Source organism: Neltuma alba, unplaced genomic scaffold (genome assembly GCF_004799145.2).
Source record: "Neltuma alba isolate B1F8T4 unplaced genomic scaffold, ASM479914v2 tig00012040_pilon, whole genome shotgun sequence".
Taxonomy (NCBI): Eukaryota; Viridiplantae; Streptophyta; class Magnoliopsida; order Fabales; family Fabaceae; genus Neltuma; species Neltuma alba.
The window spans coordinates 1-14,351 of record NW_021636605.1 but is presented as its reverse complement, the minus strand read 5'-3'; the positions used below and the strand labels follow the sequence as shown (position 1 = coordinate 14,351).

General features: G+C 34.9%; 2 protein-coding genes across 2 annotated transcripts; both read right to left on the bottom strand.

Annotated features, from left to right (window-relative positions):
* Positions 1-5,391: 5,391 nt before the first annotated feature.
* Positions 5,392-9,908, bottom strand: LOC114721468 (TMV resistance protein N-like). Its single transcript, XM_028907280.1, has 2 exons — positions 9,877-9,908; positions 5,392-5,878 (listed from the first exon to the last, which is right to left on the bottom strand). Exons 1-2 carry the CDS (start codon positions 9,906-9,908, stop codon positions 5,392-5,394), a joined length of 519 nt encoding a protein of 172 aa, XP_028763113.1.
* Positions 9,909-12,573: 2,665 nt separating this feature from the next.
* Positions 12,574-13,876, bottom strand: LOC114721476 (putative disease resistance protein At4g11170). Its single transcript, XM_028907287.1, has 3 exons — positions 13,664-13,876; positions 12,999-13,586; positions 12,574-12,885 (listed from the first exon to the last, which is right to left on the bottom strand). The coding sequence occupies exons 1-3, from the start codon at positions 13,874-13,876 to the stop codon at positions 12,574-12,576; spliced, it is 1,113 nt and encodes a 370-aa protein (XP_028763120.1).
* Positions 13,877-14,351: the final 475 nt, after the last annotated feature.

Genomic DNA, 14,351 nt, shown 5'->3' with positions numbered 1-14,351 from the left:
ATGCTTTTGTGCTCAAGTTCTTCAAATGCTTTCTGGTAACTCTCAGATTGCTTCCTCATATGTGAAGGATCTGCTCTATAGAACACTCTAATATTTCTGTAAGCTCCTTCAAGCACCACGTGGAAGTTGTATTAATAATTGGGGGATATTAAATGCCATTGCGCATATAATAAAAACATCTCAACGTAATGATTGAGATATACATAGGAACACTTAATAATAATATTAAGTCTTTGCATGGTTTTGTTCACCAGCAAAATCATATGCTTGTGCAATATTAAGATTTGTAAGTCGCACTTTCTTCCATCATCTTCTTATGTCTTCGTTAACTGATGAGATATTCGTCTTTGATATTCGCAAGGCCTTTCCCAGCAACTTCAGTAATTTGATCTGCCCTTACGACATATAAGCGATGAAACTCCAATCCTTAATTATGATGTGGTATTGGGGCGAGGGAACCCCAAAGAGTTGCAAAACATTCGCAATCATTTTCCCTCTTTTTTTTTATTATAAAAATAAAAGTTTAAATAAATTGAATTTCTGTCCTCCTGGGACTAGTACGCCTTTACTTGGGCTTTGGCATTTGCACAGTTGGAATAATTTGTTTTGAAAATAAAGATAAAGTTCTCTCTTTTTGCGGACGTTGCGAAGAAGGGAGAGCGGTAAGCGGAGGCACAAGAATAGTTATTAACGAAGTACTTAAAGAAAGAGACTCATTTAAATTGTAAGCCAAGATTAAAGGCCCTTTGTGCCAAGAAAATCCTCAATGACAGAGTTATGCAAGGGAACAAAAACCCAGACTTGCAGACCAAAATGAAATCGAACCTTGAAATCAAAATGTATGAATGATTTTCACATATTGTCGTCAATACAACTTTTTTAGTTCATTTAATGCTGAATGGAAAAGACAGCACTGAATGGAAAACGAAGAGCAGAGAGAGAAAATTATGAGAAGAGTGGACTATAAGCATTGCTGATTCATTTTGAAACAATGAGCCCCTCTACTCTGCTTAACCGCCAAGGGATCTGTTAAAAATAAGCACAGAACAAATGTAACAGAATCGGTGGATGAAATTGAAGCCAACAACATATAAGATTTCATTGGCATGCTTAACTTGGGATATATAAATTGGCTCCAAAGAAATTACGTGGAAATAAAATGCAGGGACAAACCTCAACAAATTGGTACTGCCACAGCCACGGCACCTGACACCATGTGTATGAGTCAGAATCTTGTTCGCTTTCACTGGTTTCATGTTCTTCACGATCATTGTCCCTATTAATTATAACCGCGATCAGAGGCTCAAATGATTCATTCCTCATTTGATTAGGCTCTGCTTCAGTATTAATAACTTCATTCTTAGACATGAAGCTAAATGCGTCAGGAACTTATGCAAACTAAACTAACAACCCTGGTTTTTGACCAAAAAAAAAAACTAACAACCCTGGTTAAATTAAGAACTCCGAATTACCGTCCAATATTAAATCCCAGCTATCAAATGTTAACCTCAATCAAATTTTTAGGGTATTCCTAATTAAAGGCAACTTTGCAGATTCGCAAATATTTCCAAAACTACAGTAAAACTTTTTTTCAGAGCAAGATGATCGGATGAATTGAACGAGATCAAACTTATCAGGCTGTTGATTGAGTTTACGACTTTAATGGATGCAGCCTTATGAATACACACACACACACACACACAAATTAGATGGAAATGATGCAGCCATCAGAGGGAGTGGGATTGAAAAAGAAAGATGAGAATATATTAATGTTCAAAGATCGAACCAGTGATTATATTCCCAGACCGCTTCTTCGATTGCGCACGAAGATGAACTTGATCTCTATATTTGCAAGCTCCTTCAATGGCTTCCTCAATTTCCATAAATCTTTTTCTTTCTCAATCTACTCAGTTAATTTCCTGTGATTATGAAATATTAGAAGTACGAAATAATCAGCTTAATGTCCATTTGTTGAATCGAATTCTTCAAAAATGTTAAATTAATTATATGTATGCCAATTCTTCAAAAAAAAAAAAAAAGGGAAGCATGTCTATCAGTAGTAGTTAAAACCAGAGCATACCATTTTGAGGTGGAGGCGCGAGAGTGATGTATGAAGTTGAAGTAGTGGGCAGATGAATTGAACTTGAGAGCTGTAAAACTCAAAAACCATGTTATGAAATTCATCGAAGTAAGCTGTGATATTTGCGCTTTCGAGAGGCCGATTGCGTTGCATTAGAGCTACGATGTGGATGCAATAATGCCAATTGAATTTGCTTGATGTCATTTTGATATTCAACTGCAGATGTCGGGCACACCCCACACTCTTTGATCCCTCCTCTTGTTTCATCAAGACGTGCGAATTCAATTTGAAGCAATGGATGATAAGTGTTGCTTTGGGCTTCAATTTTCTTTGCTTCAATTTTCCTTTGTACTTCTCGACGTGCCCGTTGATCGTACAAATGAGCAACATGATCTGACAACATGGACTCACTATGAGACCACCATGCAGACATGGAAGCATATTGACCATCAATAAACAATTTGGCCGTAATTTTTAGAAACCGTGATGATCCAGAAATGACGGCGCAAAAAATGAAAGCGCCATCCCAAGGTTGTGGAATCGAACTGAGATCCACAGTCAAGAAAGACCCTGTAGTCCTATACATGACCCACTCTGCAACTCTATTCCCCGGATATTTCACTGTAGCCCCGTAATCATTGGCTTTGTTATTATTTATGTCACGTATCAATGTGGCCTCAACAGCTTTGATTGACTGCCCATCCAACTTCATGCAATTTCTGAAACTGAAGATCGGATGAAAATATTGTTTTCCTTCTCTATCTTCACTCATTAAAGGTGAATGTAAAGTCTCAAGGGACAGGCAGTCATCGACCAACAGCATTGAGATAAAGGGAGGGAGTTGTGGTAGAGACCGAAGCCTTTTGCATCCAATTAAGGTGAGACTTCGCAGGCTTGAAAGATGTTTGATGCTTAAAGGCAAGGTCTCTATATTATTCCTCGAGAGATCTAACCGCCATAATGACGACAACAAGCTGATGTTGTCGGGCACTTCATATAATTCACTACAATCAGTCAGCTTTAGATCTCGCAAAGCACGCATCTCATCAAATTTGGAAAGTAGATTTGACGCTAGCTTATTACAATATGCAGCCTCAAGGCCTCGAAGGGTACGCGGGTCAACCAACTTGTGAAAACTTGTCACACCTTCGCATCTTCCTAGATCCAAAATACCAATTTTGCTGAGATGTCCGCTTGATGAGCACAACTCACCATTGATGGCTGCATCACAAAGATCCAACTCAGACAAAAAAATTTCTGAGGTCACCGAAAATTCTGAGTCCTGAGCATCCCATCAAGTTGAGTTCCCTCAGTGATTTGAGATGGGATAGCACTAAAACACTAATGCTATGAAGAGATAAAATAGATGGATGAACATTCTGCAATTTTGGACAATATCCAAGAATAACTCGTGCAAGATGTATGGCCTTGGAAAAATTTGGGAGCTCAATCAAGTCTTTTGATCCATGAAGATTGATTTTGCTTAAATTCACAAGATTCTGTAAAAACAAAAAAAAATTCCATGGTAAGATTGGTGGCAAAAACGAAAATAATTACTCTCTCTTATCCTTTTTTAATAGTTTTACTAAAAAATTACTTATTAATGTCGAAAGGTTTTACAACTTTCTAAAATTACACTTAATCAATAATCTTTATAAATATCGGTGTGATGGTGAAATACAAATGCATTTTTTAGAATGGGTGCTGTCAGTCTGTCATTGAATTTTTTAAGAGGTCTTAAAGACCCATAGGTAAAGGCTTACCCATTTTCACCATATTTTTCTTCAATATTTCAGAACTTTTCTGGAAAAGCCAAAATGTGTTGCACCATGTAGGATGTTTCAATGATTCTTCACGAACAATTTGTTTACCCATTTGTTTTATCAGACTGTGCATACATATTCTTCCTCCATCAATATCTAAAAGAGCTTTATCTTCAAGTCTCATCAATCCAATCTCAGTTGAATAACCGCATGCATCTAACCATTTTTTTACATCCTCAACATCATAATCATCATTGAAAAAACATACGATATGTGAGAAAATATTTTTCTCTTCCTCATTATCAAGTCCTTCAAAGCTCAATTTGAGGATATCATTGACTTTTGGACAAGGTAATTTTTGAAGCTTTTCAAATTGGCTTTTCCATGCTTCTTGCTTTTTGCCGTGCAAGGAGGAGCCTAAAACCTTTAGGGCCAATGGATTTCCACCTGCATATCCAATCACTTTTTTTGCTAGCTCGCTTATCTTTGGATCACTATAGCCTTCTTTGAAGGCATTCAAGGAGAAAAGTTGAAAAGCTTCATCAGGATCCAAAGCATGAAGCGCATATATATCATCCACTTCCTTACCAAGCACTTGCTTATCTCTAGTTGTTATTAAAATTTTACTACCTGGTCCAAATTCAAGGTTTCCAACTAGATTTTCTAATTGCGCATGATTATCAACATCATCAAGCACAATTAAAACTTTTTTCCGGCGGAGCCTACTTATGGTATGAGGATATATTGCATTGCCAATGTGAGATTCTTTATCCCCTAATAACCTCCAAAGGAGTTCTCTCCTTAAAGCATCCATTCCATATTTCTTCGATTCTTCCATTACGTTCAGAAAGCAAGACCCTTCACATGTAAAAAATAATTTGTTAAATAATGCTTCTGCAAGAATTGTTTTGCCTAAACCGCCCATCCCCCAAATTCCAATGAATTGACAGCCACCATTGTTTGAACCTTTCTCCAACAATGATTCTACATCTGCCATTCTTTTGTGAATTCCAATCAAGCCTTTTAGATAATATTCACTTTGATACCTAGGGCCCAACTTTTGCATGACTCGATTCACTATTTCTTCAATTAGTTCCGCTTCATCCCTACACACCATTGAAAAATAAAGAGGCACCAAATTTAATACCACATTATCTATTCATTTCAAATTTTGAACTATTTCTATTGACATGTAACTATGAAGATTTGCCCATTTTTAAAATTTCTTATAATATTTTTTTGAGAAATATTACTTATATTAGATGACATAACTAGACATATATATATATATATATATATATATGAAATTCCAGCTTCATCTTATGGCTACGAATGCATCGTCATGACCATAGTGAAACAGGGATTGAGATTAAAATATCATAAGAGTAAATTGATTGACCCGGTGGACTGGTTAAGCATAATGTACAAGAGAAGCTATTCTCTTTATGATCATCAGCGTAACTTCCATTAAATGCCTCAAAGATTGATTTAATTTAGCCCCAGGCGTGGATGAAAATGATAAGAGGAAGATCATAAATATGTAGTTACCTATTGAAGCCACAATGCCAACCAAACATCGGCAGCTTGAGTAAGAGCCTCCCTCCACCTTTGCAGTTGTTGATTGTTGATGTTTCTTTTGCACTCATGTTCTTCAAATGCTTTCTTGTAACTCCCAGACTGCTTCCTCACATGTGAAGGATCCACTCTATAGAACACCGGCATAACAAAGCAACCTTGATTTTTGGAGCACTCTAATATTTTTGCAAGCTCCTTCAGGCACCACGTGGAAGATGCATAGTTTTCTGAGAAGACCACAAGGAACAGAGTTGAATCTTCAATGGCTTTCTCGAGAGACGGCCATACCTCATCTCCTTTCTCAAGTCTATAGTCAATGTATGTATATATTTGGTTTCTGCGAAGAGCTTCATGAAGGTGGCTCGTGAAGTTGAATCGGGTGTCCTCACCTCTGAAGCTAATAAAAACATCATATTTCTTTGGAGATTGGGAAGATGGAGCAGAGGAAGAAGATGAAGCCATATCAAATTGCTTGGCTACGATATGCCAAAAAAGGGGACTGCTTTCGATTCAGATCTAAGAACGATTGGTAATAGGAAACAAACCGGCCTAAGAGGAAGATATATAAGATTTTAGGGGAATAGATTGAGTCAACCAAGTCAATGAAAGATGGAACAAAATGAATAATAAATAATCATAATAAATTATAGATAAAAGCAAAGCTAACTTTTAGAGATTTATCATAATACAGCTTCCATACGTGTGACTTCTGAGAAGTTTCACATGGCCTGATCCTCAAATTTGAAATTTCAAAGAAACGCGGTCCTCCTACCCAATTAGTAGTGTGTGGAAAAGACCGCACTAAATCAAAAACATAGTATAGAGAGTAAGGAAATTCCACTGACCCTGTCTCCGAAATGTTGATCAAATATCTTTGAGACCTTCACCCAAAGCTTTGATCAAATTTTCTAAGGGATGGTCCAAAAAGAAAAAGAAAATAAAAAATCCCAAGAAAATAGAAACGCCTGCGATCAAATGTCCTAATGAAATTTGGATTAATAAAGCACTATAGTTACACCTCTCTTACTTATGTTGCATGTTTAGTGTTCGCCTCTAGAAATATAAGGTTGAACAAATACTTATTTTCTTCAAAAAATAATAACGTATATTATCAAAACATTTAACGTGAAAGCCAGAGCCAGTAAGCATTGGAGTAGAGGAGGGTGTGACTGTGAGTAAAAAACGCGGAGGAACAAGTACGGATTGCGCGTGACAGTGAGAATGGTGGAGCCTCATAAATAGTCATGTGTCTTATTTTGAGGAATGATGTTAAACAATGTTTTGTATAAAATACCCCTTATGAATAAATAAAATAACTCAGCACTTTTTATCGTGCCAGTCTATTGTCATATAGTTTTTCTTCTTGATGAATGACATTTATATTTTTACTAAAAATATATGACCTAGGCCACCTTGGATTGAAGTTGAGAAAATGCAAAGTGTAAATTGAGGGTAAGAGTAGAAAAAAGAAAAAAAAAAAGGGGGTTTTAAGACATAATAAGTTAATGCTTGCGAAGCTTGCAGAAAGTTCACAAAACAAACAAATATACAAAAAAGTAGAAAAAAGCTACTTTTGACTTTCATACGGAGATCGTCAATCTGCCTACGAAAATAGAATCTCTTTGTTGGCTTTTTGGCATATGACTCAACCGACGCGTATAGTTATTGGCTTCATGTTTCAAAAAGTGTAGGGTGCTTTAATGAGTAAGTGAATTCGGGTCAAGTGAGGCCTTATCCATGATACACTAAAAAAAACAGACTTTCGGCAGCGACAAAAAAAACCACAAAGTCGCCACTGAAACTAAGACTTTCAGTGGTGTCGCCGCTGAAAGTATAATATAATAATATATATTTTATTTTACAATATTAATAAACAAATTCAATCTGACTCAGCGGTAAGAAGGTTAGACACGAAAGGAGGCGGTCATGAGTTCGAACCTGGAAGAAGACACATTTAAGGTGAAAATATTTAAACGATGACGTGATGAGGAGGAGTGATGTGGCAATGATGTGGAGGTGGCTAGTGATGATGTGGCGGTCGGTGGTGATGATGTGGCCGCGATGGCGATGACGTGGAGGTTGACGGTGATGACGTGGCAGGCCGGAGACGATGACGTGACACCGGCGGTGATGACGTGGCATTGGTAAAGCCAATTCTTCTTAGGCATTACTTTCAACGGCGACAAAAAAGTCGCCGCAGAAAACACTTTCGACGGCGACTTTTTTGTCGCCGCTGAAAGACTTTTTGACGGCGACAAATGTCGCCGTTGAAAGTATCTTTTAGCGGCGACCTTTTTAGTCGCCACTGAAAGTTTTCAGCCACGGTTGCTACGGCAACGACTTTTCAGCGGCGACTTTGAAAGTCAATTTTTTTGTAGTGATAGTTGATTAAGGAGTTGATTTATAACTTATAAAGTTATGAGTTTTAATTATGCTGTCGATATAAGAATTTTGTTAATAGATAATATTTAAATATTTATATTAGCACTTTTCTGGTCTGAAAACATATCAAAGTCTCTGAGACCTAATTCACCTAAATTATTTTGGAAAAAAAAAAGTGAATCCTTTAGAGGATTTTTTTTTTCCGTAACTTATTCCAATGCCCATCATAACAATGACATCTAACCTTTTTAATATTTTTAATCTGTAATTTTATTATAATAAATATTTTTTTAAGAAGTGACAGTGATAAAATTATCTTTGAATTTTGTATATATTAAAAAAATTATTTAATATATAAAAATATTAAATTGAATTAATAATCTAAAATCAATTTGGGTAATTCTTATTATGATGAGGGTATTGTACATAGTAACTTCACATTTTTATTATTGGTTTTTTTGGGCTGGTCAAAAAAAGAAAGAAAAAGAAGTTTTTATAAATTTATTTGTTAATACTTATAGTTTATTATAAATTTTATACGTTTTATGTTGATCACCATGCATTGGGTAAGAAGCTGTAACCCCCCCCCCAAAAAAAAACAGAGAGAAAATAATAACAGAGGCCGATTGATTTTAGCTTGAGTAAGATTTGTTCATTCCAGTATCCTTTCGTCGTTAAATGGACTTAAATGTATTCACAATTTGAACAGTGAAAACAAGAGTGAAGAAAATAAGGGGAGAAAAACTCTCCAATCAAATACTCTCCCTAATTATAAGTCTCAATTCTTCTAAATACACATAAAAGCATATGTGATTTTATGTGATTTTGGTCTTTTATAGGAAGTATTCTAGGAAAAATGTTTTAATTATATCCAGAACTTTGTGATGAGACTTATAACTGGGGACCAAAACAAATCTAAAAGCTAGGACTTATGTTTAGAGAAAGAGGCTCTTCTCGGCTCCCCTCCTTTCCCCAAATCATTGTCGTTTTGGGTGTAAAATGAGGGGTACTGCCTTTTTTTTTTTTTTTTAAATAACATCTAGCATCTTGAAGTACTCTTCCGCTCTTTAATATAAAATCTATTTAACTAATTTAATTAGACTAAAAAAGTGATATAAGTTAGTTAATTATAAGAAATATGATATATTTTTCTTAAAACACCATAATCATCTTCTTTAATATCCTCCTTTTCTTTTTTACTTAATTATGATTGAGGGAATATTCATACGGGTAATTTCGAAAAATTATGAGAAATTGGTCTTACATTTAGAACCAAAATCAACTCAATAATTAGGTCTTATATTAAAGACCGGAGAAGTATTATTTAGTAACTCCTAATATCTTAAAATAATTTTAAATAGGAGATGGAGAGTCAGGAACACACGAAGAACCAGAACTTACAATTCAAAAGGATAGGCTGCATTTCACTAATATACAAAATGATAATACTTATACCCAAAAAAAAAAAAAGTAATCACTGCACATTGGTCCTGAAATAGATCCTCTGTTACAAGTGAAGGTCACACACAATCCGCGAAAGAGAAAGGTGAGATATTTGCGCTTTGGAGAAAACTGCTGAGCGTGATGTCTGTTGTTAAAGCAGTGACCAAAGTGCGAATGCTCTGTTGAAGTAAAAAGATAAAAGCAAAGTTTCCTCCGTTTGAGAATACTGCAAAGGATGATTTTTTGGTAACTGCCAGAGATATTTTGGTGTTTCCATTTTTTATTTGAAATAAATAATTCTATGTCCCCGCCCCCCTCTTAAAAATGTACTAAACAAACACACCCATGGCAACTAAGATTACATGGCAATGCATTCCATGAAGGGAAGCCAAAATGCGTAACTTAATTTGCCCAACCTGTGTATTTCCGCCAACTGGACTTTAAAAGGACTAAATTTCCATAAAACTTTAACTAATAGCAGGTGCGTAGCACAACACGAGGATAATATTTCATCAAGTCTATAGTCGATATATGTATCTATTTGGTTTCTGCGAAGAGCTTCATGAAGGTGGCTTGTGAACTTGAAGCGGTTGGCCTCGCCTGATCTGAAGCTAATATTTCTTTGGAGATTGAGAAGAGGAAGCAGTGGAAGAAGATGAGGCCATATCAGATTGCTTGGCTACTATCAGCAAATTAAAAGAGAACTGCGACTGCTTTCAATTCAGATTTTAGCATGATTGGTAATAGGAAACAAACCAGCCTAAGAGGAATACTTTCCCGTTCTTAATATGAACTCAATTGTTAATTTTTATTCTAAATATAAGACATATTTTCATATTTATTAACTTTTTCTAAATTACTCCTATGAATACTCTCTCAATCATAATCAAATAAGTGAGGGAAAGGAGGATATAAAGAAAGATGATTGTGGTGTTTTAAGAAAAACATGTCACTTTTCTTATAATCAATAATCTTACCTAATTTTCTTAATTTAATTAAATTAGTTAAATAAATTTTATATTAAAAATCAGAGAAATATAAGATTTGGCAGAGTAGATTGAGGGGAACCAAGTCAATGAAAATGGGATCAAAATGAAAATTAAATAATCATAAATTGCAAAGAAAGGCGGTCCTGCCGAGCTATTAGTGTGGGGAAAAGACAGCACTAAATGAAGAACATAGTACAAAGAGAAAGGAAACTCCAGTGACACTTTCTCCGAAATGTCGAAAGCATAATCAAATTTTCCAAGTGCTGGTCAAAAAGACAACATAGTACAAAGAGAAAGGAAACTCCAGTGACACTTTCTCCGAAATGTCGAAAGCTTAATCAAATTTTCCAAGTGCTGGTCAAAAAGACAAAGAAAATCAAATTTCCTAAGAAAATATGGACGCCTGCTGTCAAATGTCCTCGTAAAATATAATTTAATAAAGCATTATAATTATACCTCTCTTAGTTTTCCCCTGGGCAGCATTGGGAATAATATAACGGAGTAAACCCAAAAAGCAAGTCAATTGCGCGCAGAGGATGGGCTGACCGTGACTCTGTAAGTAACAAACAGGGAGGAATAAGTTATGGATTGCGCGTGACAGTGAGAATAGTGAAACTACACTCATAACCGCGAAAATTAAAGTAGAAAGTTCACACACAATTGAATAGCTTGTTTGCTTATAATTATCTGTGAATAATTTTGTCTTCTATTAAAGATGAAAAATAGTATAAGGAAGATGAAGGGCCTGTTTGTTTTTGTTCTTTGTTTTCTTATTATCAAAACAATTTTATAAAATTATTTTTAAGAACAGGTTTTGGAAACCAAAAATAAAAAAATTTGTTTGGAAAATAATTTTTAAAAAATCACATTTGGAAAAATATATATAAAAAATTACACTTTAACAAGTGGTAGTTATCACCGGTAATGATAAGTAATAGATAGTAGAGGAGAAGAAAAGAAGATTTCTCCAATTTTTCAAAACAAAAAAAAAAAAAAAAAAAAAAACAAAAGCAAAAAAAACATATAAAAATTGTTTTGGTTTTTCAGTTTTTAAAAATATATTATTATTTTTTGTTTTTTAAAACAATCAACTAAAAACAAATTGCCAAACAAAGTTTTTTATTTTTCATTTTTAAAAATAAAAAACTCAAAGCACCCATCTTATCACACTTGGACAAGAGAAGTGATGCTAGCTCATTACACCATCCTGCTTCAAGACGGCGAAGGTAACGCAGCTTAATCAATTTGTGAACACTTCTCACATATCTGCAATTGTTTAGAGATAATGAACGAATTTTGCTGCGATGCCCACTTGATGAGCGCAACACACCACTGATGGCAGTTCCTGAAAGGTTTAATTTGAACTCATCATTTTCTGAGGTCACAAAAAATTCCTCCAGACTTGAGCAACCACCTGCATCGAGCCGAATGAGAGACTGGAGATGGGTATAGCTTGTAAGGCTGGTAAGAGACTTGCAATCGCGTAGCCATAAACCACGCAGGCTGTGGCAAGATAAAATAGACGGATGAACACTTTGCAATTTTGAACAACCATTGAGATTAACATGCTCAAGACTTGTGGCGTTGGAAAAATCTGGGAGTTCAATCAAGTCTTCTGATCCAGCAAGCGTAATTTCGATTCAGTTCGGAAGTTCCTGTAAAAACATAAATTACATGATAAGATTGGCGGCCAAAACAAAATTAAGTAACTCATCTATTCCTTTTTATAAGGTTTCGCTGCTGTTTTGCTGAGAAAATTAGTTGAAATTAGCTATTGTCAACAAATTTTACAACTTTTCATAATCTCAATCAATACTCCCTTCGATTGAAGATATCAAATAACTAAATCACATAATTTTAATAAAATTAGTTATAAATAATAAATAATAAATAATAAAAGAAAATATAACTTGTTTTCTTAAAACACGTTTATTTATGAAGAGGACAAATGAGAGAAAAAATATGTAGAAAAAGAGATATGAGAGAATAAGTGGGGGGAAAAAAGAATTAGAAAGATATATAATTAATTAAGAGTAAAAATAAAAATGATGTATTTAATGATTAGATAAATCCAAATTATAACTTATAAAATAAAACAAAAAAAGCTTCAAAGATTTGATGCTTATAATTCAACAAAGATGGTAATCTTTATAAGTAAAGGTCATGGAGCTTAGTGTGAGGGTGAAAGACGAAGGCATTTATTTAGAATGGGTTATCAATATGTCATTGAATTTTGTAAGAGATTTTATCTGGACCTCAAAAATGGACTGAGGAGAGAGTACTTAATAAAGATTTTCCAACTAATGTATTAACAATATTCACCAAGGACAAAATATAAAATTCACTGCACTCCATCCCAAAGTCTTGTCAAATTGCTGTCGGGCATTTGGAATTCAACAAGATTTTCAGCCTTGAATGTTGCCGGCAAGGACGCACAAGGGTATGCCGTCCAACACAATTTTATGAGTCCTTCTGGCAAAAAGTCTAATCCATCAGGAATTTCTACCTTGACTTCATCCCCACCAAAGATTTTGTGATAAGAATAAAAATTAAGAATCTTTAGGTTGGGCATTGAACGAAAGGCTCTACGACTTAAGCGCATCTCTCCAACTTCTCGAAGGTTCAGTCTTACACCTTCAACGGCTTTACTTCTCTAACAAATGGGGGGAAAAAAAACTTTAGTAATAAAAATATTATGTAAATTAAATAGGAATACTGAATTCAAAAAAAATTTTATATAAAAATATGAAGAAATTTTGCTCTTACCTTTTTTGCCACCAATATTTCAGATATTTCTTTAGGATCCCATAATCGACTGCGCTTTCTAGGATGTTTTGGTGACTCATCACGAACAGCCTGTCGACCCATTTCTCTTAGCAGATCGTGCATTGATATGCTCCCAAATTCATCAACTTCTAAAAGAGCTATCTCTCTAAGTCTGTTCAATTCAGAACAGATTGAATAACCACGTCGTGCTTTTAACAAATTTTTTATCGCCTCAACACCATCAGTTGAAAGACGTCCCTCAACATCATTATTATCACCAGTTAAAAGACATGCGATATCCAAGAAACTCTCTCTCCCTCCATCATCAAGTCCTTCAAGACTTATTTTTAGGACGTCGTTAATTCGTTGATCAGGTAATATTTTTAGTTTTTCTAGTAGGCTTTCCCAAACTTCTTGATCTTTCTCATTAGGCAAGGAGGAACCTAAAACTTTTAGGGCCAATGGATTTCCATTTGCATAACTAGTCACTTTCTTTGCCAAACTTTCTAGATTTGGGTCAGGGACAGGGCAGTTTTTTCCCGAGGCATGTAAAGAGAAAAGTTGAAAAGCCTCATTAGGATCCAAACCCTGCAGTTCATATATAGCATCACTATCTACTTTAGTACCAAGGACTAGTGTATCTCTAGTTGTTATTAAGATTTTACTCCCTGGTTTAAACCAATTGCGCTGTCCAACCAAATTGTCCACTTGATCAAATTATCAACATCATCAAAAACAATGAAAACCTCTTTCCGTTTAAGTCTCGTCATGTCATAAGGGTCAGTGTGAGGATTTTTATCCCCTAATAATGCCGAAATAAGATCTTTCTTCACAGCGTCTATTCCATGATTCTTTGATTTTTCTCCCACTTTTTCCATAAAGACAGACCCTTCGTATTCAGAATGCCACTTGTTATACAATGCTCTTGCAAGAGTTGTTTGCACAAACCGCCCATCCCCAAAATGCAAATAATTCGGACATCGTTGGACTCCTTGTCCAACAATGATTCTACGTATTCCATTCTCTCTTCAATTCCAATCAAGCCCTCTCCATTATTTCCACTTGGATACCGTTTTCGCAACCTTTTGTTAACACTTTCCACTATTCTTTAATTTCATCTGCTTCATGATCTCTGCACACCATTGAAAGAGTGAAGATGCACCAAATTTAATATCGCGTTATCTATTCAAAATTTTTAACTATCCTAATGAAATGCAACTTCGAAGATTTGTCAATTTTGAAAATGTGTTCTTATTAATAGTTTTCTTGAAAAACATTGCTCCTCATTCTTTATTATAAGAAATAATTATGAAGTATGTCATGTTTTTTAGAGGTATTTAGAAGTTGTCTCAA